This window comes from Balearica regulorum, chromosome 1, assembly GCF_011004875.1.
Source record: "Balearica regulorum gibbericeps isolate bBalReg1 chromosome 1, bBalReg1.pri, whole genome shotgun sequence".
Taxonomy (NCBI): domain Eukaryota; kingdom Metazoa; phylum Chordata; class Aves; order Gruiformes; family Gruidae; genus Balearica; species Balearica regulorum.
This window is the reverse complement of record NC_046184.1, coordinates 78,600,283-78,626,851: the sequence shown is the minus strand read 5'-3', so window position 1 is coordinate 78,626,851 and position 26,569 is coordinate 78,600,283. Positions and strand designations below refer to the sequence as shown.

At 41.8% G+C, this 26,569-nt stretch overlaps 1 protein-coding gene across 6 annotated transcripts in view; it reads right to left on the bottom strand.

Annotated features, from left to right (window-relative positions):
• Positions 1-7,461: 7,461 nt before the first annotated feature.
• Positions 7,462-26,569, bottom strand: part of FBLN1 (fibulin 1) — a 79,285-nt gene continuing 60,177 nt past the window's right edge. For all 6 annotated transcript variants that reach the window (XM_075760357.1, XM_075760363.1, XM_075760367.1 and 3 more), the window contains one exon: positions 7,462-8,948. In XM_075760357.1, coding sequence (XP_075616472.1) covers positions 8,809-8,948 — 140 coding nt within the window. In that variant the 3' untranslated portion in view covers positions 7,462-8,808. The remainder of the gene's footprint in view (positions 8,949-26,569) is intronic.

Genomic DNA, 26,569 nt, shown 5'->3' with positions numbered 1-26,569 from the left:
TAATCCTCAGTTTTTGTCATTACCAACATTATTTCAGCATGAGCCGGGGCATATCTCAAATGCTATAATCATAAAACTTCCAAGTTGTTCAGAGTTACCTACATGACATTTAGTTAACCTAGTTCAGCTATTAAGCACAGTTCCTGGGAAGAGGCTTTTTTGTGCTTCTGGACCCCAGTTTCCCCAGAGAGCGACCAGCACTGGTTGCAGGAGGGGAGGGAAAGTCCCAGCTTGCTGTTGTTCAAAGTCCTAGGTCTTCTGATGGGACAAGCCAGCTCTGCCAGTTGCCTTTTTAACACAGGAAGACCCCAAATGTCTTCTAACGCACTAAGAACCTGATTGTAGCATGAGTTCGTGGAAGGGCCATGACATTTTGTGGCATGTGAGAACACGCTATCAGTAGGACATGGGAAACAGCACGTGGTTTGGACTCCATGAGGGGGTTCCCCACACCCCTGTCCCAGTGCCACTTCCTGCAATCCGTCAGTCTGGGCCCATGATGAGGGACTGACCCTTTGCTGCAGTACTACAGGTGAAAGTGTCACCCTAGACTGAAGCTTGCAAAGAGCATGGTGGGTCCCCCAAATGGCCATGCAGGCCTGAAGGACAGACATCAACCAGTTCTCTCATCTGCAGCACAAACACACAGAAATCCTCAGGAAAACAGATCTGGAAGCAGAAGGGAGAAAGCATATTTGTATCTTGAGTTCATGTTGCTTCTCTGGATCCTCTGACCCAGTGTAGATGAAGCATGATTGATTCACATATTCTCTCTGCCACAGATGCAGGAAGCTCAGCGACCCCGTGTGGCCTCTCTTCCCATAGGGAGTGACAAAGTACCATCCCAAATGGGAATATCTTACAGAAGAGGGCTTTTGAGTCTTCTCTATTGCCCCATGCTTCACATTGGCTATTGCATTTTGAAGTGATGAGGCATGTGGATTCAGTTGTAAGAAGTAAGTTTAAAAGAGGGTGGCCATAAAGCGTCCCATGATCTAGATGTGATTCAGAGTGCCATGGTAAAATGTCTGGGGTATGAAAACACAGCGTGCCTCTGTCTGTCTGCACCGGCCCCAGATTTTCTTTCTGCAGCTCTTCAAGAACTCTCTTCTGGGTCTGGTGGACATGTTTAACTTCAGTTGCTCAGTTACAAGTAAAGACTCAAGTGATAGAAGAAAAGAAAAAGATGGATGCAGGGAGAGAAAATAAGGAGAGGGAGAAGAGAACCCAATAAAAGGAAAAGGAGAGGAAAAAAAAAAAAGATGAAATAGGATAAGGTGAAAGCAAAAAAAAGGGCTCATTACAGAACAGATAGCGCATTCTTAGCCACAGCAGGAATGAAAAATCTTTCATCAGATCAATGATTCTGGAGACTTGGTGGGTGTACTTTATGTCTCTCTCGTCTAGTAGCAGCAATTTCCACGCAGCCTCACACCTCCTGCGCTCACCACAGGCAGCAGGGAACAAAGACGCTCAGAGAGCAGAAGTGATGTTGGGAAGGGCTTTGGCATTCCTTGTCGTTGCAGAGCGGGGAGGACCGTTCAGCGTCAGACCAGACGGGTAATTTGAGGGAAGGGCGTCCTCCACAGGCACGCGGGGCCGCCCGGGGAGCCCCGGCCCCGACGGGCAGAAGCTGAGTTGCACAGAGGGCAAGCGAGGGTGCGGGGCTGCCTGCAGGCAGGTTGGAAACCTCAGCCAAACTGGGCACCCTGAGATATAAATCAGGTTTCTGGTCCCTCTCGCTTTCCTTAGGAGAAACGGTATTTCTTAACTAATGGCTAAGCGGGTGCTGGCCAACCAGAAGTGGCTCTGGCATTTTTATCAAAACTGTGCTTGCTTCAGGCTCGGCCAAGAGAGAACAATCAAATGCTATTTTGGAGGGTGACTGACTGCAAGCCCTTGGAATGAGCATCCCTGGGAGACCTCAGCTGACATCTTTTAAAGAGACAGCAAAAATCCTAGCTTAGGGAAGAGAAGGATTATTTTTTTTTCTTTTCAGAAAATGGCCTTTTCCACAAATCAGTAGGAATCTGTTTAATTAGTTCTGACTGGGTGTTAAACATAGTAAAAACCAAAAGCAAAGCGGCAGCCAATGGACCCAAACTCGAACCTTGCTATAGAAAACAAGTACCTTTCAAATGAGAAGACATAACAACAAGACAGTAGGTCTGCCCACAAGAGAAAAAAAAATTGCAGAGTGCTTTTATAAGCAGATTTTGATTTTCCAAAAAAGAAAAAAAGAAAGGAGTACATTTATTTATTCTGATTCTACTGAATTCTCACAGGCCTATCTTAAATTCTGCTTGGAACTATTTCAGATTCATTTCGAACACCCAAAAATAAGTTAGTCTGCTGTCCATAGCATCATTTGCTTATTTTGAGATGCACTAGATCGTCATGCAAAAAATAGATTAAAGTGCAGCTTGCTGTTCTTACAAATTATATCCTCACAATTTACTAGCAAAAAACGTTAAATGACACAGATTTGGGGGGGGGGGGGGGGGGGACGGACACACCAAACAATCATCTTCTACATTAACTCTTACTTTTGTACTGATCTAGTACAGCACACAGGTCATACACAATTGACAAGATCATTTTCCAGACACTTTACAATCTCATTTAGACAAGGACAAAGTGTAGACAAAGCAGTTACTGCAAGCAAGCCGACATGCCTGTCCATTTCTGTAGAGGAAGGGCGAGCAATATTTTCCATTCACAAAAGCTCTCTGAAATAAGTTGTGGAGACATGACATAAGGGGCATTACTACTGGAGAGGATGTGGAGGAATCTGTGCTCATCTGACACATACGGCAAGGGCAGACCCTGAGCCCCGGTAGGTACGCAGGATGCTGTGAGTGGCGGGCTGCGAGCCCTGGGACTGCCCACAGCCCGGCTGCCAAGGAGCGTGGGGCCCTCAGGGAGCGAGACAGGGCGCATCTGGCCACCAAAACTGGTGCGCGTTGCCCCAGTTGTGTGCGGGCTCTCAAATGCCCCAGCAACTCGTGCCCTGTGATGCCCAGTGTGGCAAATGCCAGGGACATCCCCACAGGACACCTGGCTTTTGACTTCATGTGGAAGTAAGCTAAAGTAATTGATGTTTCTTTCTCATATTCCTTGTAGTGCTGTTGACTGGCTGCTCACAGGGGATGCATAAACTATTTATTGCCGCTGTGCAGTTTGCTTTTGTCTCAGCAACCTGTAAAAGCAGTTGCTCTGACTTACCTGGTCTCTTACCTCCGCCACACATACTCCTTGCTCTTCAGTTTCTCCATTACCGTCAGATTTATTTGCCCATGACAGCAGCTATGAGAGTACCAAGTCCTGTCACAGCCCTGAATGCACCAACAAGCTCTAATTAGCACGACCAACCTGTAACGGCCTTTCTCTGTAACCCTTCCCTTCATCTGCCTCCCCCTGCTCCTCCTGGGGGCTTGGCCACCGGTGCTCCAGGCCAGCTCTGACGTGGGGTGGCTGGGTGACGCTAAGCCTGTCTCTGTGGAGAAAGTGGTGTGAGAAAGGGCTGCCAGAAGTCTCAGCTGGGGCCTGCGCTCATCCGTTTGGGACCTGCGCAGGGGCCCTCAGCCTTGGTCCTTGGCTGAGCTGTGCTGCATGTGTGCCGTGCCCAACCATGGCCAACCATGGCCAGTCTTCCCCATGGCCTGGGCTTGGCCTCGGTGCTTCCAGCAGCAGCAATATTAGGTTTTCCAGGCCTGGTTTTATTGTCTTGGATTCAGCTGGCCAATAAATGCATCAAACTGTCAACTAAGATTATTGTCCTGTTCAAAAAGGATATCATCTGGCAGCATATTTAGCAGGGACAGTACTAAATGTGTCACTCTTACTTGTGGTGAAATATGTTTTTACACAAACTGCGTCTAAACCTTGAATTTAACAGGAAAAACTCAGAGTGACCTTCCCCTGGCTCATCTGTTAATACCAATTATTACTCCTGATGGGACACAAGCTACACTTTGCTGCAAGTTCATGGGAAGTTTGGAGTTTACATGGTGTTAAAATGTCGCTGTAGGTACCATACCTGATTGCAAAGGGAACTGATCCTCTTCTGTGAAGGACTACCTACCTGTGAAAGCCCAACCCATAGACAGCATCCCTGGTGTGAGCTTCTTGTCCAGTTGCATTGGTGACCTCGCTAGTGTCAAGAGCGAGAGACTTGGGAGACAAGCTGTCAAGCTCAGCTGGGTAAGATAAAGGCAATATGGTCACTACATGAACATCTCCATCCCAGCAGGTGTGAATTGCTCCTCAGGCATCAGGATTTCTTGTTCCAAAGAGCCTGAAAGCTACACCTAATACATACATATACACAATTTTCTGGTAATATGCATTAACACCACCACAGAATACAGAAAAGTTGTGTGTCAGCATCCCCATAAAAGCCTTTCATGAAATACTAAATCCAAGCTGCTGAAACATTGCAGGAGGATCGCTAGAGGCTATTGTACCCGGCCAATGTTTCTAAGAGCCCATGCTCTTTTTTTCTGCCACAGCTGGCACCTATTTCCTACATCAATAACATTGTCACAAACAGACCAAAAATACAAATACTCATTTAAAAAATAAAGGTAGCAAGACCACATTCAGTGATGAGCAGAGCATATTCCCTGTGCTCAGTGGAACAAACAGCGTATTTAAACATCTTCTGACGCTTGCTCCTGAAAGGAGTTGTCTTCACAGGGGTACCTGCATACCAGCTGATACAAGGCAGCTCGTGTTGAATTGGTGGCTTTGTGCCACTCTTCAGAATTAGATATTAAATAATAATTGTGTTCACTTCAGCTACCAGTAAGCATATTTTTAGCTGGCTTGAAATACTGGCCGTCATCCACATCCACTTGCTAATTGAACTACAGATCATTACAAAGAGTTACTGTATTTACTCTGGAAACCATCTCTGTTTTAATTCCTTTATACTGGCATGGATGCGAGAACACAACTGTATTGAACCTGCTGCCGTAAAAAGTGCAGTCTGTCACATGTTGGTGACACTGGTGTAACTCAGTCTGCTCCAAAAGTCGGCTTGGGCCATGCTTTTCACTTCACCCCTCATTGCACGAGGTGGGAGATTTCACCAGGGCCACGTTTGCAGCCCTGATTGATCGCACGTGTTCAGGCACTGAAGCAGTCACGAACTGGACGGGCAAAGTGGACGCTGTAATATTTTTCCTGGGCCAAATTCAGGCGTAGTGTGATTTTGTGGTTGAGACAGGAACACATTAATGCTGCACGAGCTCCAAATAATGGGTGTATTCACAGTGCTGACAAGCAATTTGCTGTGTCGGAGTGTTACAGTCAGTCACCAGCGGCTTCCAAGAGTTACCGTACGCTGTAGTTAGGACAGCTACCCTGGAAAGGCACATGGGATTTCTCTCCAAATCATGCAATAACTTTTGTCATCACTGCACAAGCTTATCCAGCTATCATACGTGGAATGTACTGATTTGAACACTGTTAGGAAACTTGTTTGTTCTTCATTGCTATTGTCCTTGGCTGTCATGCCCTCCCTCTGTAAAAGGAGTAACTATGCTAGGATGACACACGCTGTGCTATTTTGCCTTCTCTATCTGCTAATAAATTACAGATCCATCAGGAAGTGATTTTTAAACCGAAGAAGCAGAAAGTATATCAGCCTATCAGCACATTCATCTGAAATATTCCTAGTTTGTTATTATTTTATTTGACTAACGCTATGGCCCCAATTACTCAGAACCATCTACGTACGCTGAATGCTTACTCAGGCAAACTGTCCTAATCCCACTAGAAATAACTCTGAGGCAATTTCTCCTGCCCTAAGACTTGTCCTCAAAGCAGTCCCTGAGGTAGCACACAAGAATTCTTCCCATCTATGCAGGACGCCTGACTTGTGGCAGAACAACCTGAGACCCGCCACTCCTCCCGTCGAGAATCTGGCTAGCATCTCTGAGCCTTCGCTCATTTGAGTGATTTTTGTCTCTCCATACTCATCTAGTGTCAAAGAAGATAGTTTATCAGGTAATTTGCTCCTATGTATTATCTGTAATTTTGTGTTGTTATTATTAATCATTCTTTGAATGATGTGTGATTGTTTTTCCAAGGCACATGATATCATTCTGCGTATGACTGAGCAGGTGACTCTTAAAAAGCAGACTAATCAACACTCAGCAGTCTGTACTTGTTCTCCTTGTTTTCTTCTAAATGCTCATTTACTTCTGTTTCCCCACAATTAAAAGGATTTGAATGTAGATCTAATCAATCCAAAGAGAGAACAGCAAAAGAAAAGCCCTCAAAGTGAGAGGATCTCAGTGACCATTTCATAAGCACGTTCTCCCACTTGAATGGCTTTCATGATTTGCCAATAAAAATTACAAATAGTTTTACTTTGTCCCATTTGCAACAAGTAAAACTTTATTGTCACAGGTTTGCAGGAGAGAAATATTTAATCTTTCCTATCATTACCAAATTATCAGCATTTTTCCATACGGATCTATTAAAAGTTAAGACACGTCACAGTGACCATGGCACTAAGCACTCTTTAATTTCATTATACACAAAACATAAAGTCATCTACTGGATCAATGTTCTCATATGACATCAGGACTATTTAAAAAGCTGCTTGCAATTTTCAAAGATGATTTGGGACAATGTAGGAAAACAGTTTTCCAGGAAGTAGTGGTAATCCTTCTTCTATCCTATTTTTACTCAGAAATGCAGGCAGAAGGGGTGGGGTGGGGGGGCTGTGTGTGGTGGTGTGTGGTTTCTCCTTTACAGAAAGAAGGTTGTCAATTAGTTTGTTCATCAGTTTGATCCCAAAATTAGATTTCTGCTGAAGTTCTTTCCACTGCAACTAAATACCACTTACAGAGGAAATAAAAGATCAAAAATTACAGTTTAGAAAATCAGATGGAAATCGGTTTTGTATTTTTGGTACTAAGACTACTTACTTTTCCTACGCTGGCAAGAGAAAGAACTTGATGATCTAAGGACAGTCTTCCATCCTCCTTTTCTTGGACTCTGTTAGCGTAATAAAACGTTTTACTTTCCAACTTAAATCAGAATTACGTAGGCTAGTAATCCCTGAAGTCAACAGTATCTCTTGTACTTTGGAATGTTCCAAAATCTCCATTAGTTGTTGAATGATGAAGGTCACCTGCTATAAATATATCTGCATCTTTCTACGCAAATAAGTAACTATTTATTGAAATCATAAGGACTGTAGAGAGGGCCACTAACAAGAATGAACATGTTTTGGGCTGATGGCATCCTGAAAACCAGGCTATGTATGGGGTCCGGATGCTCTCTAAGCGTGGGGGGGAACAAACACTATCAAGAGGGTGTCCTTCAGTCAAATTCTATTTATGAGAATACGTTACCACCAAATCTTCATTTAAGGAGTGAGAACGCTGCAGGCGGAGAAGCTTCCCTGCCACAGGGAATGTAATGAAGACTTCTGTATGTCCACAGTAAAGTTCTTATGGTCCTTTATTTGCAATGGATGAGAGAGCAGGGTCTTTATTAGTCTTATTCAAAGATCATTCAGGTCAATGGAAAGATTCCCATAAGCTTCAGGGGCTTTTGTATAAAAGGAAGAGACAAATGCCTAGCGCCAATAATGACCGATGAAATAGTGGGCTGTTTTGAGTGAGGAATGTGTAATATATATGCATAATTAATTTGCTTACAGGAGATATATTTTTGTATATTATACGATTTTTCTGGTAGGCAGAAACCATAGCATATATTTGAGTATTTCCCATTGGAGTTACTTTATTTCCTCATACCTTAACAAACATAACAAACTGAAACATGGAGCTATTTATTTTCTGTTCAGTAATAAAAAAGATACATTACTTTGATGCCCAGAAAATACATTAAACATTCATTTATTTGTGAGGGTTTCATTATATTATTACATATGCCTTGGTTTGGTGCATAGGAAGTGTACAGTTTAACATGCTGATTTTACTACCGATTTTAAAAAGTTATGGAGCTTTACTCTACAACAGGCAGGAGATGTAGGTCTGAGTTTCCCATGTATTGCTGAGTACAGACGAAATTGGAATTTAAGCAATGTGCCTTATCCTTGTAAGAGGTTAATTTCAATGAGAGGTATTTAATTAGAATCAAACATAATCTTACAATCAAATAATAAGTACAAAAAAGGAGTATTTTTTTAATACGTGCAATAGCTTGTTAGTCTCTTACTATTTCTAATTCCTTTTGCACTTCCTCTTGTAGCCGTAGCCGAATGGTGCTTTTTAAATATCTAGGCTAAACTTTTCAGAAATGATTAGCAATTCTGGGTGCCAATTCAGAGTTATCCTACAGGGGCCCAGAAGTGAGTATCTGGCGCGTCCTGACAATCTGACTCCTTCAAGGTAGTTCGTATTGAGGTGAAATTACTAATCCTTACCAAACTTCTTCCATGCAAAGATATCATATATTCATCCCAATGAACTCTGACGTCTATTTTCTTCCACGTCCTCAGTCACTCCGGTTATCCGGCCAAGGAGCAATAGTTAAGATCTGCCTAAACATTTAGAAAAGGTTTAAATTTCACTAGGCAGCTGAGCACTTTTACACACTACTTATTTATACAGACAACTACTATATCAGGCTCACTTAATTTGCTCCACCCTATGTCTAATCAACATAATAGCTTGTTGTTTATCTTAAACTATAAACCAAATATTTAAAAATAAAACAACAAAAAAACCACTATTGGGTTTTACAAACAAGTATATGACATAATAGTTTGTGGTAATGATTTAGGTTGGAGCGGCTTGCTTGTCTGGGATTTTAAACGCTCTCTCAGAACCAGTACTCAGAGACAAAGATGTGAACATTGACAATGTTACGATGAGATACCACTCCACCCATGACGTAGTTCATCTCCAGTTTCAGGATGGCATGGAAAGGTCCAACAATGGGCCTCACCTGGCGAACTACACCTGTTGGGATAGAAATAGGTTGCTGAGATTAATAGGGGAATCCAAAGGGTTTGGATGAGCTACACCTTCCTCCATTTCAGCAAGAGGAAAACTCCCCTTCATTTTCAGTATCGCTCATGGACAGTTATTTTATCTGTTGCAACTATATATTCTGAAATGAGTTGGGTTTTTTTTAACCACTTATTCAGAGCAATAAACTTTTTAAAAGTCCATGACACCGCTTTCTAAGTAGGACATAAGGAGACTTTCCCTAGGGAAGCCAGCACACACATTGCCCTGAGGAGCACATTAGCACACACACCTGGGAATGCCACGCAATTTCTGGTATTGTGTTGAAAACCACATTTCATTTGGAACAGTAGAAATTATTTGTAATGACAATTACAATGCAGCAATAAAATCAACACTTTCCCTATAAATATCTGATAACACTAATTTGTAAACTGACAGTGTGTTGCATTGTGGATGGATAACCCCCACTGGAAGCAATCGGAATCAAAGCAGGCGAGTTTAATGAGGAAAGGGGGACTATCACAGCGTCTGTCCCTGTGTCACTCCTCACATGGATGGGGGCCATTCCCTCACCAACGTCAGGGGTTGGTAATGAGGAAGCAAGTGGTAAAGGAGAAGCGATCTGTGTCTTCTACGGCTCTCGTCTTTGGGCTTGTTTTACACAGAGGAGCCCCAGTGCTGGGGCACAGCGAGACGGGGACTGCTGAGTGGTGAGGTCCTCAGGGGGGTGGCAGGGGGCCTTCCCCAGCCAGGACTTGCCCCACCACCCCAGCCAGGCAGCAGGGCGGGACAGGGGGCAGCCGGGTTCAACCAGGGGGCCCAGATCACCGGGCAAGTTCATGGTGATGACGCAGGGCCGAAGTCAAACTGGGAAGGCAACAAGAAGACCCAGAGCTGTGATGGAGCTGGAGACCAGCTCTCTTCCAGCACAGCTCAGGCAGTGACTGAAGCTGAAATGGGGCTCCTGGCCTCCGGGCAGGGTGTGGGAGGACCCTGGGGAGGCCCATCTGGGCCGGCCATCAGGTCTTACTGGTGCCTTGACGCAATGTGGCTAAACAGAACAGTGTTACAGCTATATAGCTGAGCTACACAAAAGAAAAGGCAATAGGAGCTTTGCCATTGCCTCCGAAGGCTCAGGCTCAGCCCGTAAACATGTTCTCACTTCACAGTTATTTTCTAGGTGCAGTGATTAGAGTAGGGAGCGACCAAATGGCTCACATCTGAAAGGATGTATCCAGAAGGTCAAATCATGTAAACCCGAGGTCATCCAGCAGGCACAGGGAGTCTGGCAGAGACCCCTTCCTCAGACCCCTCCTTCTGACAGCCAGCTTATCTGACAAGGCGTTTGATTCAGAAGGAAATACACAGTTTAAGAAAGGATTATTTAAGACTTATTCCTTCTGCATGCTGTGGGTTATGTTTCACAAGCAGGCAGCACACCAGCACCTTCCCGGAGTCCCAGCCGAACTCCTATAGCAGCTCCCTACGAACACATTGGCTTGAGATCTGATGGGAGAGATAAACGTTTGCTTATGCAGCCTGTCAGCACCTTTTTCTACGGCAGTGATGGCATTACAGTTTTGTCCTGTTTAAATACCAACTAATATCTTCAGCATGCAGTAAAATTGCAAACTTTTCACCACATTCACTTTGCTTGCCATATTTGATGAATATACTTTTTAAGCATCCTTCCCCCTACAATTTATATGTACATACATACATATATATATATATACTTTTTTTCTCTCTTTTTTTAGTTTTCTTGGCTACTGTCCTGCACCTTATAAAAATGACTGGACTTGGCAGATGATTTATCAAAACAGAAAAGCCTCGCTAAAATTGCCCTCCCTTTAGGGTAGCATTTAAAGCATTTTGCTAACAACACATCACATTATTGCAGGCAGTGCTTTAAATGACAGCCATGGAAACACGCAGCATTGGAATCACTCAGTACTGGCAAGCTGTTTAACCCACCCTGTTAGCAGCTCATGCAGTGATCACCAAGCCCCAGATGGCAAAGGTTGCTGTTTCCATTTAGCAATCTTTTTATAGAGTTCTACACTTTCTTGCTCTGCTCTGGCAGAGTCTGCTCTAGTCTAGAAGTGGGATAGCAAAATTGTGTATTTTTCTGACGTGACGCAATTCCGCTCAAGATGGTTTATGCCACGGGATGGCATCTAGCCATACATTATTGATGGAGCATTCAAAGCAGTTAGTAACTTTCTCATTCTTGTTTGGATGCATTCTGCTAACAGGAAGAAAAAATGGAACATTTATTTTCAAGGTGGAATGGGCAAACACACCGTGATCCATGTGGCAGGACTTTTCCACACAGTTCTCCTGCTTCACTTTTAAAATGAAGCCTAATAATGGTCTGAGAAGCAAATGCTGCACATGCCAAGACAGCTATATTGAAGCAAGAAATTGAAGGAATGTGCAAAGAAACACAATGCTCTCACAATACTTATTTATCCAGTTCGTTGTGCCAACGTCCTAGATGGTTCTGAAATGACCACCAGAGCAAAAGAACTATTTCCCTTCCTCTCCTATTAGATAGGATGATGCAGTCAGATGGGTTTGTGCTACAGTATGTGTCTAAGGATGCAGTCATTCTAAATGGGCAGAATTAAAAAAACAAGAGTAAGAAAAAACCTTGAAATGTTCTACTTGACAAAACAATATGACAGTTTTTCAGCTCTTAGCAGATTTATTCATCTAGAGTTTTCCTTTTTTTTGGTGAAAAGTGCCAAAATGGAAAACCTGAGCATTTTTCTCCACCAAACTCAAGGACAAATGCGGGTGGAAACCACGCAATAGCGAAGCTGCTTAGAGCCTGAAACCTGGCTATGCATTTATCCAGTTCCCAGTGATCCTGTTGCGGTGGTCCCAGGACTTGTCTCAGAAATGCTGTTAAAGGCTCCCTGCTATAATGTGTCCCTGCCTTTTGACGCTGTGTCTGATTCTGTAATGTCTTGTGCCTTTCGTGTCAGGGGTGAGGCAGTGCAGCTATTCCAGACGCAAACGCGGCCAGCAGTGCCTTGCGTTTACTCTCACAAACAGGTGTCTAAGGAAAAGCTTGAGACTCGGGTAATTCACATCCACGGCTCAATGAATCGGCCAGTATCTCGAGAGCATTTAGCACAGGACGCATTTGAAGATGCCATGTGTAATAATTCTGGATGTTTTTAAAGCAACGTGGATTTATCAGTTACTGCAACATTTGCATAAACATGTTGTTCCACTATGCCTTTTGTCAGACTAATGCTGGGTCCAGATTTGTGGTCTGGCATCCGTCAGCACTTATAGCTGAATATTAAGTACAAAAACATACTTTATAGTAATAGGAAGGTTACAATTTTTAAATGTACTGAAAAGTCAGGAAATGTAGAAATTAAGCAGCTGCTTTTTGATCTCTTTTTTACCAGTCTAAATCCAAAGTAGCTGGATGGAGCCACTCAGATTGGACACAGGCATAACTGCAGATTGGGAGTTGGTCCTGGATCACTGTAGCAGTACACACTGTGCTGTGAGTCACTCTCCAGAGGATGCCAGAAGAGCAATGGTGTCGCTCATTAAGTGACCTGAACGCAGAATGCTCTCAAATACCACCATCATCTGGTGCTCTCTGGGACCAAAGCTGCAGACTCTACAGTTGGTAAATGGGGTGAGCTTATTTAAGCAAGTTCATCCAAATCCTTTTCCAACAAAATTACATTTCAGCTAGGTTAGCATTTTCCACCAAAAAAAAAAAAAAAAAGGCCAGGAGAATATTTGCCTATATTAAACCAGGATGAATAACTGATAAGAAACAAAGAAGGAGATTTGCGCTGCTGCTGAATCCCTTGTGCCAAGCAATCTCAAGCATCTGTGTTGTCTTGCCTACAGGCACATTGATGCAAGCACACATCCAGCCTGATGTGCTGCTGTTGCTGTTTATACTCATCACTTCATAATCTGTGACCCAAACACAGACTCAGCCTACAGAAAACCCTATGTCACAGGCCAGGCAGACCACTTTCCAGCAGCTCCGCTCTGTTTGGTTTTGCTTTTTTGTTAACTGAGCAGAGATGTTATTACACGTCCCAAATCTGCTTGGGTATCTATCTTCATGGTTTGCTGACCTCCTTTTAGAAAACAATGACAAGTCTTCTTTTTCTTGCACACTTTGCCCTCATTGTAAACAGGATCTATGCCAATAATTTCCATCTGCTGATCTGTGTAAGCAAACAGTCTTGGCTTGAGAGGCAGTAAGTTTTTGGATGTCACAGTTATTTCTGCAGAGATAGTCTGACCACGGCCCAGAGCTTTTAAAGCTCTGTAATTAATACACCGAGCTGCTCTCTTGCCCTGTTTCTTCTTCTTTCATGTTTCATATTTTGATTTTGTCTAAGGTAAAAGTATGTCACCATGTGCAGTAAAGATATTAACCTAAATAATATGTAATACTTATTTTCAAGTGAGAATAATGACAAACACCAACAATCTTAGAGCTACTGTCATTGGATTACTGAGGCTTTGCTTATCAAAGAAGATGGGATAAATAAGATAGCAAGGTTAATATTGTTAATCTTCCTAAGCCTTTCAGCAGAATTTCTATTATTGTAATCAGATGCCACAGGTATTCCTTGGCTTGTCTATACCTCTTTAAGATATCATTACATTTCTGCGCTTTGAAATATGTGAGACCCTCAGGCAATTCACCTCTGTGTCTGGTTTCTGCTTGTATTTTTGCATTAGGCAGCTGATTTTCTAAGAAGCTCCATTTTGAACTTAGGAGAAACACTGCTGTTTTGTTACCACATTAAGGCATTCTGGATGACAAGTAGCCGCATTATCAGGCATTAACATTTTGTCTCCAGAAATCCAGACTTCTGATTCTGACTTCTGTACTAAGCTCACTGCCCAGTATGCTGAAGGAGCACTTGCAAAACTCTTTAAAATACCTTTTTTAAAAAAAACACTTTTTTTTTTTTTTTTTTCCACTGGTAACCACAAAATCTGCACTTGCAATGAATCTGGGTCATTGTGTTCCTTACACCTCTTGCTGAACACTGCATTTGCATTTTCTCTAGAGAAAGTTCCTCTAACAGGGATCTCCACGGTTAGCCCAAAAGCAAAGCAGAACCAAAGAAGATTATTTTCACACTGCCACTCGAAAAGGCTGGTTTGGGTTGGTAAAGAGGATGCATTATGTTATGTTTTCTGTTCCAAAGGTGAAGGTCGCAGGATTTTCTTGAGTCTAGTCAAATATTTAAATCTGTATGATCGTAAGAACACAGTAGAGACTTAAGTTGCACCCATTCCTCAAAAAGAGAGCCTCGGATAACCTCAACTTTTAAGGACCTCCACAAAATCAAGCTGAGAAGCGTTAGTGGAGCAGGCAAGGAATCAGAGGCCAAAGGGAGAGGCAACAGGGACTGCTGATTACTGGGGAGCTGTATCTGATGACTGCTGAAAGAGGGGATGTGCTGAAGTAACCCCCCTCTTGCCTTACCTGCATATGCATATGCAGGCATATGTATTTGTGTATATATAAACAATTCAAACTACTGCCAGATCAAAAGCTGTTCTTCCAAATAACCTGTGGGCTATGCTCAGGAAAATACAATAAACACAGTTATCAAAAACGTGATCAATTCCCTCAACCACATTTCAAGCTTTGTGTTAAGTAACAAGCACAAGCGCTCTTTTCCTCTTACCACCTTCTCATCTTCCCTCCCCCCACACCCCCCAAGGAGTTACAGCTATATCATTTTGTTCCGGTCATCACATGCCAAAAAACAGTAACCAAACTACCTTTTTTTTCCCTTTTCCTTTGTGCTCCCAGTGAGCACACAGTCTCCTTTCTGTGATTCTTCTCAGGTGGCAAGTTAACAAAGAGACACATGGCTTTTTACTGTCAGTTGAATCCAACAGTATTGTCCCTTTTTCACTAGTGCAGGACTTCACACATGACATTATAGGCAGGTGCTAATTTAGCCAGTTTTCCTGGGAACAAACAATTTATTTAGGAAAACTTGCTAATTTTTTTTTTTTTAAATACTGTTTCATTGTATGATCTGTGGTCAGCTAAAAACTGACCACAGCCTGCCTAATCTTGGGATGGATGGTGAGGAGTTACTGAGAGAGCATGAAGCGGTGAAAAGAACAACAATCCACTTTTCTGAATCATTAATCTATAGTTAACATATTCATCCAGTCCTAAATAGAACAAAACACATCTTTTTATTCATTCTGAGATCCATTTTAAATTAAACACTTTGTAAAAAGTAACTAAAATAATAAGAATGGGATATATATTTGAAATACCAAAGGCAGACAAAGTTGGAACATAGCTCATTGTTCGCTTTTCCTTCAAAATAAGCACACACTGCTACTGAATTTTGTCTTTTTTTTGTGTGTGTTTGTCGAAAAGCTGAGTAGGGAATGAGGCTTAACAGGTGAGAGGCAGGAATACATACTAGGGCTGAAAAACGCATAGCTTATTCTTGCAGAATGCATGACATTTTGGTAGCAATATACTCATTTCTATTCCTCATGAAATAAATAAATTCCCATATGAGATGCATAAGAGCCCAAGAAGCAAATCAGTTTTTTCCCCTAAATTTCCTAATCCTTGGGCTATGAGTCTACAGGTCTGATTGTAAGGGAAAGCTAAAGTCCATCACAAAATGTGCCCCCTTTGAAAAAAAAAACCAGGAAGGCTTGTCAAGAGAATGTGCTATTACATGGTGAGAGACAGTGCTGCCTGTTTTCAGATGGAACTTTGGGATGAGCTGCTAATGACACCTAGAAGAGAGAGGTTTCGCTGACACAAAAAAACACCTTATAATTTTTCCTCTAGCTATTTTCCTTGTGCTTTAAATGGATACTTGGAACATGAAATTATTAATTTGGAAAAATTCAAGTACCAGAGAATGTGGTGAGAGCTGTGGAGCTGGAGCCTAAACTCAACTGAAACTCAGGTAATTTATTGAGCCTTCCATTAACTTCCAAATAATCTCAGCCTATGTTCTGAAGTCCTACATTTGGCTATTCCTGGATCTCTGTTTCCCCACAAAAACCACTCCAGTCCTTTTTACAGCCTTGTCAGAGATGAATAGTCCTAGCTGCCACAACGCAACAGTAACTACCCTTTTTTAAGCAATGGATCTTTGGGAATCACAAAAATAGCCTTTAAATAGTCTGCTAGACTGTGTCAGGCCATGGGTATTTATGATATGTACAAAGCATGGACATAAGTTCTCCCCTAATGTTAGAAAACTTCTTCAATCCCATGTGGATGTTGCAGTAAGGAAGCCAAGAGGTTATCATCTCGGCCTCCTCAAATCTAAAGCCATTGCATGGCTATTAAAGAAAAGTAGCCCAAAGCACCGGCACGCTAGCGGTGAATGTGTGGTGAATAACTTTCTGTAGGGGAAAACCATGTTTACGAGTTTCCCTTAAGCAATACAAGAAGACTCCTCATGTTAATGCAAGATCCTGGACTATAATTTCAAGTTTGCTTTTCTCCTCAAGGCCTCTTGCTTTATACTGCTGGCCAAGATTTTCAAAATTAAGAGTAAACACCTCAGATGCATCAGTGTTACTTAAGAGCCTCATCATAGTTTCAAAAGAGATGTTCAGGCAATTAGGAAGCTTAGGACTAGGGAAATGATCGTTGCAGTGGCTATTCTGAAAGGCAAAGTTGATAGGATCATTCCAGAAGTGAGCAAGAGAAAAAAAAATCCAGCCATGACTAAATGCTTCCTTGGATCAAACCATAGGCAATGAGTTGCAGGTTAGGTTTGAAACCAGACTATCTCGGTCTGCAACATGTAAATACATATCTATAGTGTGAAGCCAAAACTATATAGCCAAATTGGTTTTTGGCTCTGTAGACCTCAACTCAAAGAAGTCATGCTAAGATTTGTAAGAAAAGAGTTATTTCTTATTCAGTATTCATTACAAATATACAAAGTTCATCAATAAGGTTGAAAAATAATTCACATACTGGTAAGAAACAGAAAATGCACATTTTAGGCTATTTCATGAATTTTTTTCTCTGTAAAAAGCTTTGGGGCTCTGCATATGTTAAAGTTTAATTAAATTCCTTTCCTAAAGACTGCTTTTTATTCCAAAAGGTTATGCCAAAGTAACGATATTTGGTGCTTAAATTGCTCTACCAACATAGCTATTGGAGTACTTACTGACCTATACCACACCAGGGGAGAAGCTAAGTGAATCAACTGTTGAGTAATTGCCTAATGTATCCTAGCTTTGAAAATGCAATGCTTCAAACATTGCACATTAGGGAATGTCTGACTGCATTTAGTGGAGTGAAAGCTGCAAAGTTTTTCCTTTCATAGCAATCCAGTCCTGTCACGTTTTCAACATGACCGTGATCCAGAATCAGAATCACAGAATAGTTGAGGCAGGAAGCGCCTCTGAAGACCATCTGTACAACTCCTTGTTCAAAGCAGAGTCACCTAGAGCATGTTGTCTGGGCTGTGTTCAGTATGGTTTTGAGTATCTCTAAGGATGGAGACTCCACACACAGCTCTAGGCAACCTGTTCCAGAGTTCAACCACTTTCACAGTAAAGAACAGAAGGTTTTTTGTATCTTTAAATGGAATGTCCTGTATTTCAATTTGTGCCCATTGACTCTTGTACTGCCCACACCACTGAGAAGAGTCTGTTTCTGTCTTCTTTACTAATCCAGTCATCTCTTTGTAGAAGGCTGCCAAGTTGGTCAGGCATGATTTCCCCTTCATAAATCCTTGCTGACTATTCCCAGTCTCCTTGTCCTTAATATGTTTGGAAATGGTTTCCAGGTGGATTTGCTCCATCACCTTCCCAGGGACTGAGGTGAGGGTGACCAGCCAGTAGTTCCCTAGATCCTCCTTCTTAGCTTTCTTGAAGATTGCAGTGACATTTGCTTTCTTCCAGTCCACAGGAACTTTGGATCATCACAATCGTCCACAGATAATTAAGACTGGCCTCGCAATGACATTAGCCAGTTCCCTCAGCACTTGTGGGGGCACCCCATCAGGTCCCATGGACTTGGGTGTGTCCAGTTTGTTTAAATGTTCCCTAACCTGATCCTCTTCCACCAAGGGCAAGTATTTCTTGCTCCAGACCTTCCTATTGCTCTGAGGGCCTTGGTACTCCTGAAGGCCAGTCTTATCAGTAAAGAATGAGGCAAGGCGGCATTGAATCTTTCAGCTTTCTCCATGTCTTTGGTCACCAGGTCTCTTGCCCTGTTCAGAAGCAGGCCCGCATTTTTCCTACTCTTCCTTTTGCTGTTGATGTATTTGTAGAAGCCCTTCTTGTTGCCTTTCACAGCAATGGGCTGTGCCTCCACAGGCAGTCTCACAGGCATTATGTTCCTCCAGTCCTCTCTAGTTCATGACTGTGCCTAAAGGCGCAATCTAGCTGTCAAACTGCAGGCATTTCCCAGACCACCAGATGTCTGCTGACTTCAGAAAGTTAATGTACACCTTAGATTCCTCCATCTCTCAAAACCTAAATAGTCCTTTTTATTTTCTCTCTTTTTTTTTTTTTTTGTGAAAAGCTATGTCTATTTCTCTCAATTACTTGTGACAATAACAATGTAGGCTCCTGCTATGTGGTGCTCTATAGTTTCTGATATAATCTGTTTTATTAATAAGTGGCTGCTCTTTGGAAAATGAAATATTTCTTGGTAATCATCACTGCAGGCATCAAATCATACAGAAAAATAGCTCTGAAGATATCATTAATCCTTGAGCTGCCACACCTGACAAACATAAATACGGTTAAAGGATTCAGAAAACTCATTAATCAAAATACAAGTACTGAAATAGATTTCCTCTTGCTTTGAAGTATATTGCCCTCATAACATTGTGAATTAGACCTTCATTCAACTTTGATGGTGAACACTTCACAAAAGAATAGATTTGGAGAATCAAGTTAGAGTTGGATGTTAACAAGGTTTCCATGCTGACGGAGAACTGCTTCACAGGCATGTGGCTGGCTATACCTATCTTTGCTGAAGTATCTTGGGACAAGATTTTCAAAAACATGTACTTTTCAAACATGGACCTCTCTGATCTTTATCCAAATTCCTAAGAAAATGGCCTAATTTTCAACTGTTGAGCAACCAAATGCTTATGAAATGCTTCAGAAGTCAGTTTGGACACATAAAATCACACTTTCGTAAGCTACATGAGACTCAGGGCAATTTCACTGTTGGTTTAAGCTGATCAAAACTAGTGATCCTGCTATATCCTCCACCACTTCCCTTGGATTAACACCTAAAAGAAGAGAACCAAAAGTGTAGCTTGCTGCACAAACACTAATGCTGACAACAGGGAAAGGGCTGGAGTGTTTGTTCAGAGGTAGACAGGAGAGGGGGATTTCCCTTTTGAGCACCAACAAAGCTCCAGAGCGCTTGATACAACCCCAATGTTCCCTGTTAGGGAACAGAAAGGCAACGGCGCTTTAGGTACTGTAACAGCAGCATGCACAGGACCCCTTATGACTTGGACCAGTTGGCGCAGTGCTGACCGCAGTGGCACGTTATCTCAGGAACAGGCAAAAAGAGTAATTCAATAACTGCGACTCAACAGTGCAGCTCAAAGCTGTACTGCGTCCTTCTCTGAAAGGTGTAAAAGAGGATCAGGAGTAGGGCAAGGCATCCCTCAGAAAAAAAAAGAGTAGTGTAACAAGGTGGGCCTGTGCCTGCGACCATAAGCAACTCCTATTGCTCAGATCTCTCCCAAGCTCAGAGTATCTATTGACCACAGTAAACATTTACAAGCCACGTAAAGAAAAAGCTCTCCTTTAAAGACTGCCCAAACGATTGTGTCTAAAATTCTCCAGGTACTCATAGCCTTTGAAGTTTCCACCTAGTACAAGTCTTAGTTTAAATTTAGCTAAAACTGAATCTGCTTCTCTTTTTGCCTTTCATTTCACCTCTAAAGAAAAAAAGGAAAAGGAAATTACAGTACAGGAATTACATTTCAGCGTGAAAAAGGATCTTTCTGCCTTATTCAACAGATCAGAAATTTGGGATTCAATTTATTATAAATGCTATCCTTCAACCACTCAACAAAGTTTAATTTCATTAACACTTGGGCTTCTCTAGAAAGCTTTGATTGCTGAAATGCATCAAATAAAGAGGCAATAAAGAGGCCTCATGGTATTAATACATTTTTTGGCCAGGAACAAATGGTAAATATTTTCAAAGCTATTATCTGTCATGTTGGATCATATGGAGCCTTGGGATTATGAAAGAATTAAAAACAACCTTTGATTTTACTGAGGTTTGGCTAGTTTACAAATACTATGATCTTTATTAAGGATACCAAATAACTTCAGAGAGATGTGCTCTTATCTTGGTTTGGCAAACTTCAAGTGCTTTTAGATCTCTGGTTTGCCTTCCAGCCAAACCTCGCAATGGGTTTTAATGTTGACAATGCTGCGAAATCACTCATGCCTAAAATGCAATAACTGTACTTGAAGTACCCTCATTAAAAAATAGTTTCCACTATGTATTTTTTAATCCTTCCTGTTCCACCTTTGAGAACGTGACATGTTTTATGTAGTATAAGAATCTTACATATTACAAAAACAGGTGGAAAAACTTCAAGGCTGAATGTCCAAAGCATGCAAAAAATGCAAAATCACATATATCAGCCTCCTGAGACTTTATTCCCACTATCTTATTTACAGGGGGTTTACTGTCCATCATGGTACATCATCATGTACACGCAGTCTCTCCATTTAGTGAGAATGGCTTAGTTTACCCTACCTGTCCCACAACCACATTATTCCGTTTCAGCCAAGCTTTGATACAGTAGCATATCCATGACACCTGGGCAATTAATTATTGTAACCCTATGCATTTCCTGGCAAAGAGCCACATTATGGCACACAGCACAAAATAGCTCTGTGATTCAATTTACCATGGAAGAAAAAGTACCTAATCCTGAGGATTTGACATGAAAGCCCTTATATAGCTGCTCAGTCATCACCTAGAGGCGACAGCTCTGCTGGTATTGTTAGCGGAACTTCTGACGAGGGAAGCTTTCTGAATCTTAATGTGTGTTAATCCCTGACCAAATTCTCAAAATAAGGCTGAAATAAAGGGTCACTTCACCACATTTGACCCCTTTAAAAATAAAAGTTAGGGTGGGCTTTTTTTTTAAGTGAGCCATGCATCTGTGCATCATACTGGGAAAGATTTACGATATGCCTTGAGTCTCTTATCTTCCGTCTCCATTTTTATAGGGTGTGTAGGCGCTACTGCAGGAATGAGATGCTTGCTATCAACCACAAACTCGGGAGCAGCAGCAGCAGAAGCAGCTGAATCAGTCGCACCAATATTTGACACTTAGAGATCCTCAGAAAAGCAGGTCTCTGACTACTCTAAACTGGGGCAAAGCACCTCAGAAGCCTGAATTCACACAGACATCTCTCAGAGGAATTGCTGTAGTATGTTTCTCGGTGTACTGGATTCCAAATCTGGCTTTATTGGCTCATTTATGTAATATCTCAGCCCACTGTTTAAAATTAATACCAAAAAGTGCATGCTATCGAATCTGAACCAAGGACATTTGGCACTCCCCTTAGCTGTTCCCTGACTCAGTCCATTTCTTTCCTAAGTTGGCAGGTTTATTCTTCACGCCACAGTTCACAAAACTTTGTCAGAGTTGCAGTGTGATTTATTTGTCTGCTGGCTTTATGGAAACTGTAACTGAAGGTAATCTGTATGAATGTTTTTGTAATACACTACACCTTCCTACCTGAGGGGTGAGATGAACATTGATCAAGGAGGAGCGTTTGATTAACCAGATATTTGCAATGTGCTAGAGTGAAATTTGGCATTAGGAAGGTTGTTCCACTCAAGCACTAGACTTATTCTCACCCAAAAAGCACTTTCAGCACTTCTCAGATACAAAACGAAAATTCACCTCCTACTTGAGTTGCTTGTTTGCCTCCAGAAGAGCTCTCCAGCCTGACATTTTTTCTGGAGGGAAGGGAGGGTGTTGAGAGATTTGACTACTGAAGGGCGCAGTCATCAGCATCCCGAAAGGGCAGGTTCAGGCAATAAATCTAGGATCCCGTTTACCAAATGGCTTCTGGGCACCCTCGTCTCAAATGCATAGCTACTAATTTCGACAGGGCAACCTGGCATAGAGAAAAACTCACAAAATATTCTTTGCTGAGGGGCTCCTCTTGTGAAAGGGGCAAGCCTAGATGAAACCAGAACAAAGATACTGAAAGGGACTGTGTCTTTTTTTTAATGTAAGGCTGCAAGACCCTGTTGAAAAACCTGCTGAATTATGTCCCTGCTCTGTGTGCTCACTGTGAATGACTGCACAGCATCGGTTTTGTATTGCCAGACACCATTGTTGTTTCATGCTAATGACATTATAGTCATGACAAAAGGTGGCTGTTGTCGCTTACTTTCTAGTAAGACTATCCACAAGGGGAGATATGTACGTCCTCCCCTCTGTGAACCACGGAGTTCTCCTGGATGCCCTCGCTCTGCCTACACCTAGACTCCATTCCCCACAGAAAAGCAACTGTAGGTGAACTGCTACTTTCAGCATCACAGCCTCGCCAGGACGCCCAAATCAGTCCGGGGATCTCATTATGCTAAACACCGTAGCAAATGCGCGGTAAGAGCCAGCCAGCCTCTGGCCCAAAGATAAAGAGTCTAGAGCAACAGAGGGTAAGGGAGAAGCAGGAGAGGAATGTGAAGGTACTTGCCCGGCACTGAAGAGCAGAGTGGGTCCAGGGACAAAGTTCAGAACCAAATCTTTTGCAATCCAATGACTCTGAATTTAATGTCAGACCATACAAACATTTCCATGGTGGACTATGAAAAGACTGCCACACTGGAAATGGCCAAACTACCTACGAGATACAGAACTACTACCCTTGTGCTAAAGACAGGTTTCCCAAAAAGTCAAACCAACCTCCAGTCTCCTCCTGCCCCCAACCAGCATGGGATCCCACAAGCACACTTTCTTATGCTATCTGGTTTTGTTTACCTTCTGATCATTTTTTAAGTCTCTGCCCAGCCTCTGGAACATATTAAACAATCATGATACCATAGTAGAAATTAGACTACTAATGAATCCAGTGTTGTGCCATCAGTAGTCAAGACACTTTCTGTAATGGTTCAAAAGTAACACCGTGAACTATCACACGTGTAAAAGAGGTTGGAGAGTCAGGACAGAGACAGCAGCAAAATCCTTGCAAGTAACAGTGGAGAGCAGTAATACATATCTGTAAATTATAAGCAACCATTGATACCAGTGTATTCAGGCTCCAGCACAACACCCCTGAGAAGCTCTATAGGTACAAGTGAAATTTTATAATTGTGTTGGCTTTGGATCTTTTTGCTAAGAATAGAACTATTCTGCTTAATAAGCAAGAATATATGCTTAGGTTAGCACCAAATGGGATATGGAAGATTTCAGCCTATCAAAACTACTTTCAGCTGCATTAAGAAATTTAAAAACCTTCCTGAAGTTTACCAGACTGCAAGGTGGTATTACAGTCACCTAAGGAAATGAATGTATAGCTGAGGGGGGAAATGTTTTATAGTATCTGATAATACCTTAGGCATTGATAGGACATTTTTGTACAGGTTGAAAATGCATTCTTCATTTTTCACTGACAGCTGGTTAAAGGAGGAATGCAGTGAAAAGTCTATAAAAGCTTTAAAAAAACCCCCAACCTGCATATGTCTGCAGTTCTGTTTTTCTCCTGCCCATGCTAACAAGTGATGTGCAGTTGTTAACAGTATCTTTTGGATTCAATGCCACCTTTGGCCTGTAACCTCACCAGGCAACAGAGAGTCTATAGCACTTCCTGAACCAGGAAAGAATGGGGTTTCACATCTCTTTTTAATGCAATTGGGTAGAAATATTGGAGGCAACTTTTTACACAATTCTTTTTCTTCAGCTTGCATGAAGTCTACGCACTGCCACTCCACCAGGCTGGCTTTCTTTCCATCTCATCCACTGGAAGATACTTTCTGTAGGTCAGCATAGCTACTTTTGCAGTCTGTTCTCACTTCTTTTGGCTCCTCCATGTCCAATATTGCTGATCATTGATTCCCATTTGGTATATTTTCTTTCCTTGATTTTGCAATACTATCCTCGCCTCTTTCTACTCCTACCTTTGTGGCAACTCCTCCTACATCTCATTTGGGAGACTGTGTTCTTTCTTTTTGTAACATTCCCTGGGGCAGCTCCTTCCTCTGTTTCTAGTTTCTTCTTTTTCGTTCCTCACAACCTGTTCCTACACACTCTCATCTCCTCCTATGACCTCAACTCTTTTTGCCAACAAATCACAAACCAGGCTGATTAGCCACTCTCCATGCAATCCTACATATTTCTTAGCTTCATTAACATCTTCTCCTTGATGTCTCAGTGTCAACTCAAAGGCATAATGGTTAAAACTGACAACCTGACTCTCTTCAGTCCACAATTCTGTGTCAGTGTTGAAGTCCTCACTTTTCTTCTGTAACTCCATCTCTAACAGCTCTTCCCACTCTCTAAACCTTTACCAAAAGAAACCTGTACCTTTTCGCTTTTTTTTTTTAGTGTTAGACTTTTGAGAGTATCTTGTTTCTTTCCATTCACAGAGAGACAGTTTAGATGCAAGTCCTTCTTAAGGCATCATCTCTCTTCTTGTTTGTTACCCCTAGCAAAAAACTGTTTTACTAATGAAGGACTTCCTGCAAGAGCATCTTCCTGGATCTGTCCTTTCTCCCCCTCTTTTCCCAGTGCTCCTTCCTTTCTTTGAATCCCTTCATTTGTTTCCTCTGCTCTGACATCAAGTCAAGGTTTATTACATTCAGGTCTTTCAGTAACACTAGTAACTATTTTCCGGCTCTTCTTCCACATGCTCTTACGCATTTCATCTCTCTCTGAGCTAGTCTATGTCTTTTCTTAAAAAAAAACCACAAACACCAAACCAACAACAAAACAACAACTCTTATAGAGGTTTTCTATATTTTCTCTTGTAGAGAAATTTTGTCTTGTAGAGAAAAGATATTTGGTGATCTAATTTCCAACAGTAGATAAAATAGCTTTGATACTCTGGTCATTTCTCCTGAAATATTACAGCAGAATGAAACATGCTTATTATTCCTTTTACCCATGCATCCATGATTTATTATCAGAGTAAATGTATTCTTTCCTCTACAATATAAGATTAAAAAATAGGCTACACAGATTGAAGAGGCATATGTCCATCAGTGGTCATCAAGCATGATGGTCCAGGTGTGCTTTCCCAGAAGCATATAAATCGATGGTTGCGGTAAGTTGGAACATTATATCTGGAGAAAGATTCCCATATACCTGTCTGTTACTGGCCCATACGTTGGACACTGGTTACTGGGCTAGTTGGGCATTTGCTCTGCTAGAGTCCTTATGTTGCAGCCCCACAATTCTTATGTTCCTATAACTTAATGGGATAACCAAGAAATCTTTCTGATATCGTCTATGCCCTTTGTCTTTTTCCACCCTTATACAAACCATTCCTCTTTCTTTACAAGAGGGACTCACTTTGTGAACTCCTATGGACTAAGATCCCATCTCATTTTTTTGTCTTGAATACTTCCCAGCACTTTATGGGAACACCTAATATTCTGATTATTAATAACAAGAAAAACGATATTATGATGAGAGCAGTATAACTGCTGCTGGCAGAATTATTTGCAATCCTAATTTCACACATACAACACGGTGTCCTGAACCTCTGCCCCTCCAGGTAATATCAGCTGGGGTTTTGTTTTGTTTTTCCTTTTCCAATTCTGCTGCAGGCAGTTTACTTTACAGCTTCCATCCATTAATCTCAAAGTACTTTTACATAGAGGAATTAATTAAGACTCTTACATACAAGAATTAATTAAGACAGTAGTAGGCATGTTTTATCATCTCCATGTTGCACATGGGGGAACTGAGGTGAAGAAAGAGTTGCCCAATTCTTTTGCAGAGCTGGGAATGTACTTAGGCACATACCGTATCCTCTCAGCCTGGTGTATAAGAATATCCTTTCTCTCTTAACGTGGTGAGGCAGATATCAAGTTTACCAAGTAAAATACCATTGACACCCAGTCCTGTTATTCAAAATGGAAACACTTCCCCCAGGCGACTATCTTGGCCAGTCAAATTTCTAAACACATCCTTCTTTCTTACTTCAGGCAGAAAGAAGAACACAGCACGAAAAGCAAACTAATGTAACTACTGTGGGATCTGATAACATTTATACTCTTCTAAAGAATCAACCCAATACCTGAAATCTGTAATCTTATCATCCTGCTTTAACAGACTCTCCCTCTTTCTCAGCATTCACATGTATACTGCTGTTTGATAAAGAAAGAAATATAAACCTAATGACTTATGATTTTTATCTACAGTTCATAAAACCTTTGCACAGCTGATGCTGTACTATCTTGCTTCTGAAATGCAACAGTGCCACCTTCAGATCATGCTAAATATGACATTTTCACAAACCATCAGCATGGAAAAAGGACAGCAGCGATTTTTCTTTTCATCCAGACAAGTCCTGCTAGAAAGCACAGAAGCACATGTATAAACCTGAGCAGAACCTGCACATTCACA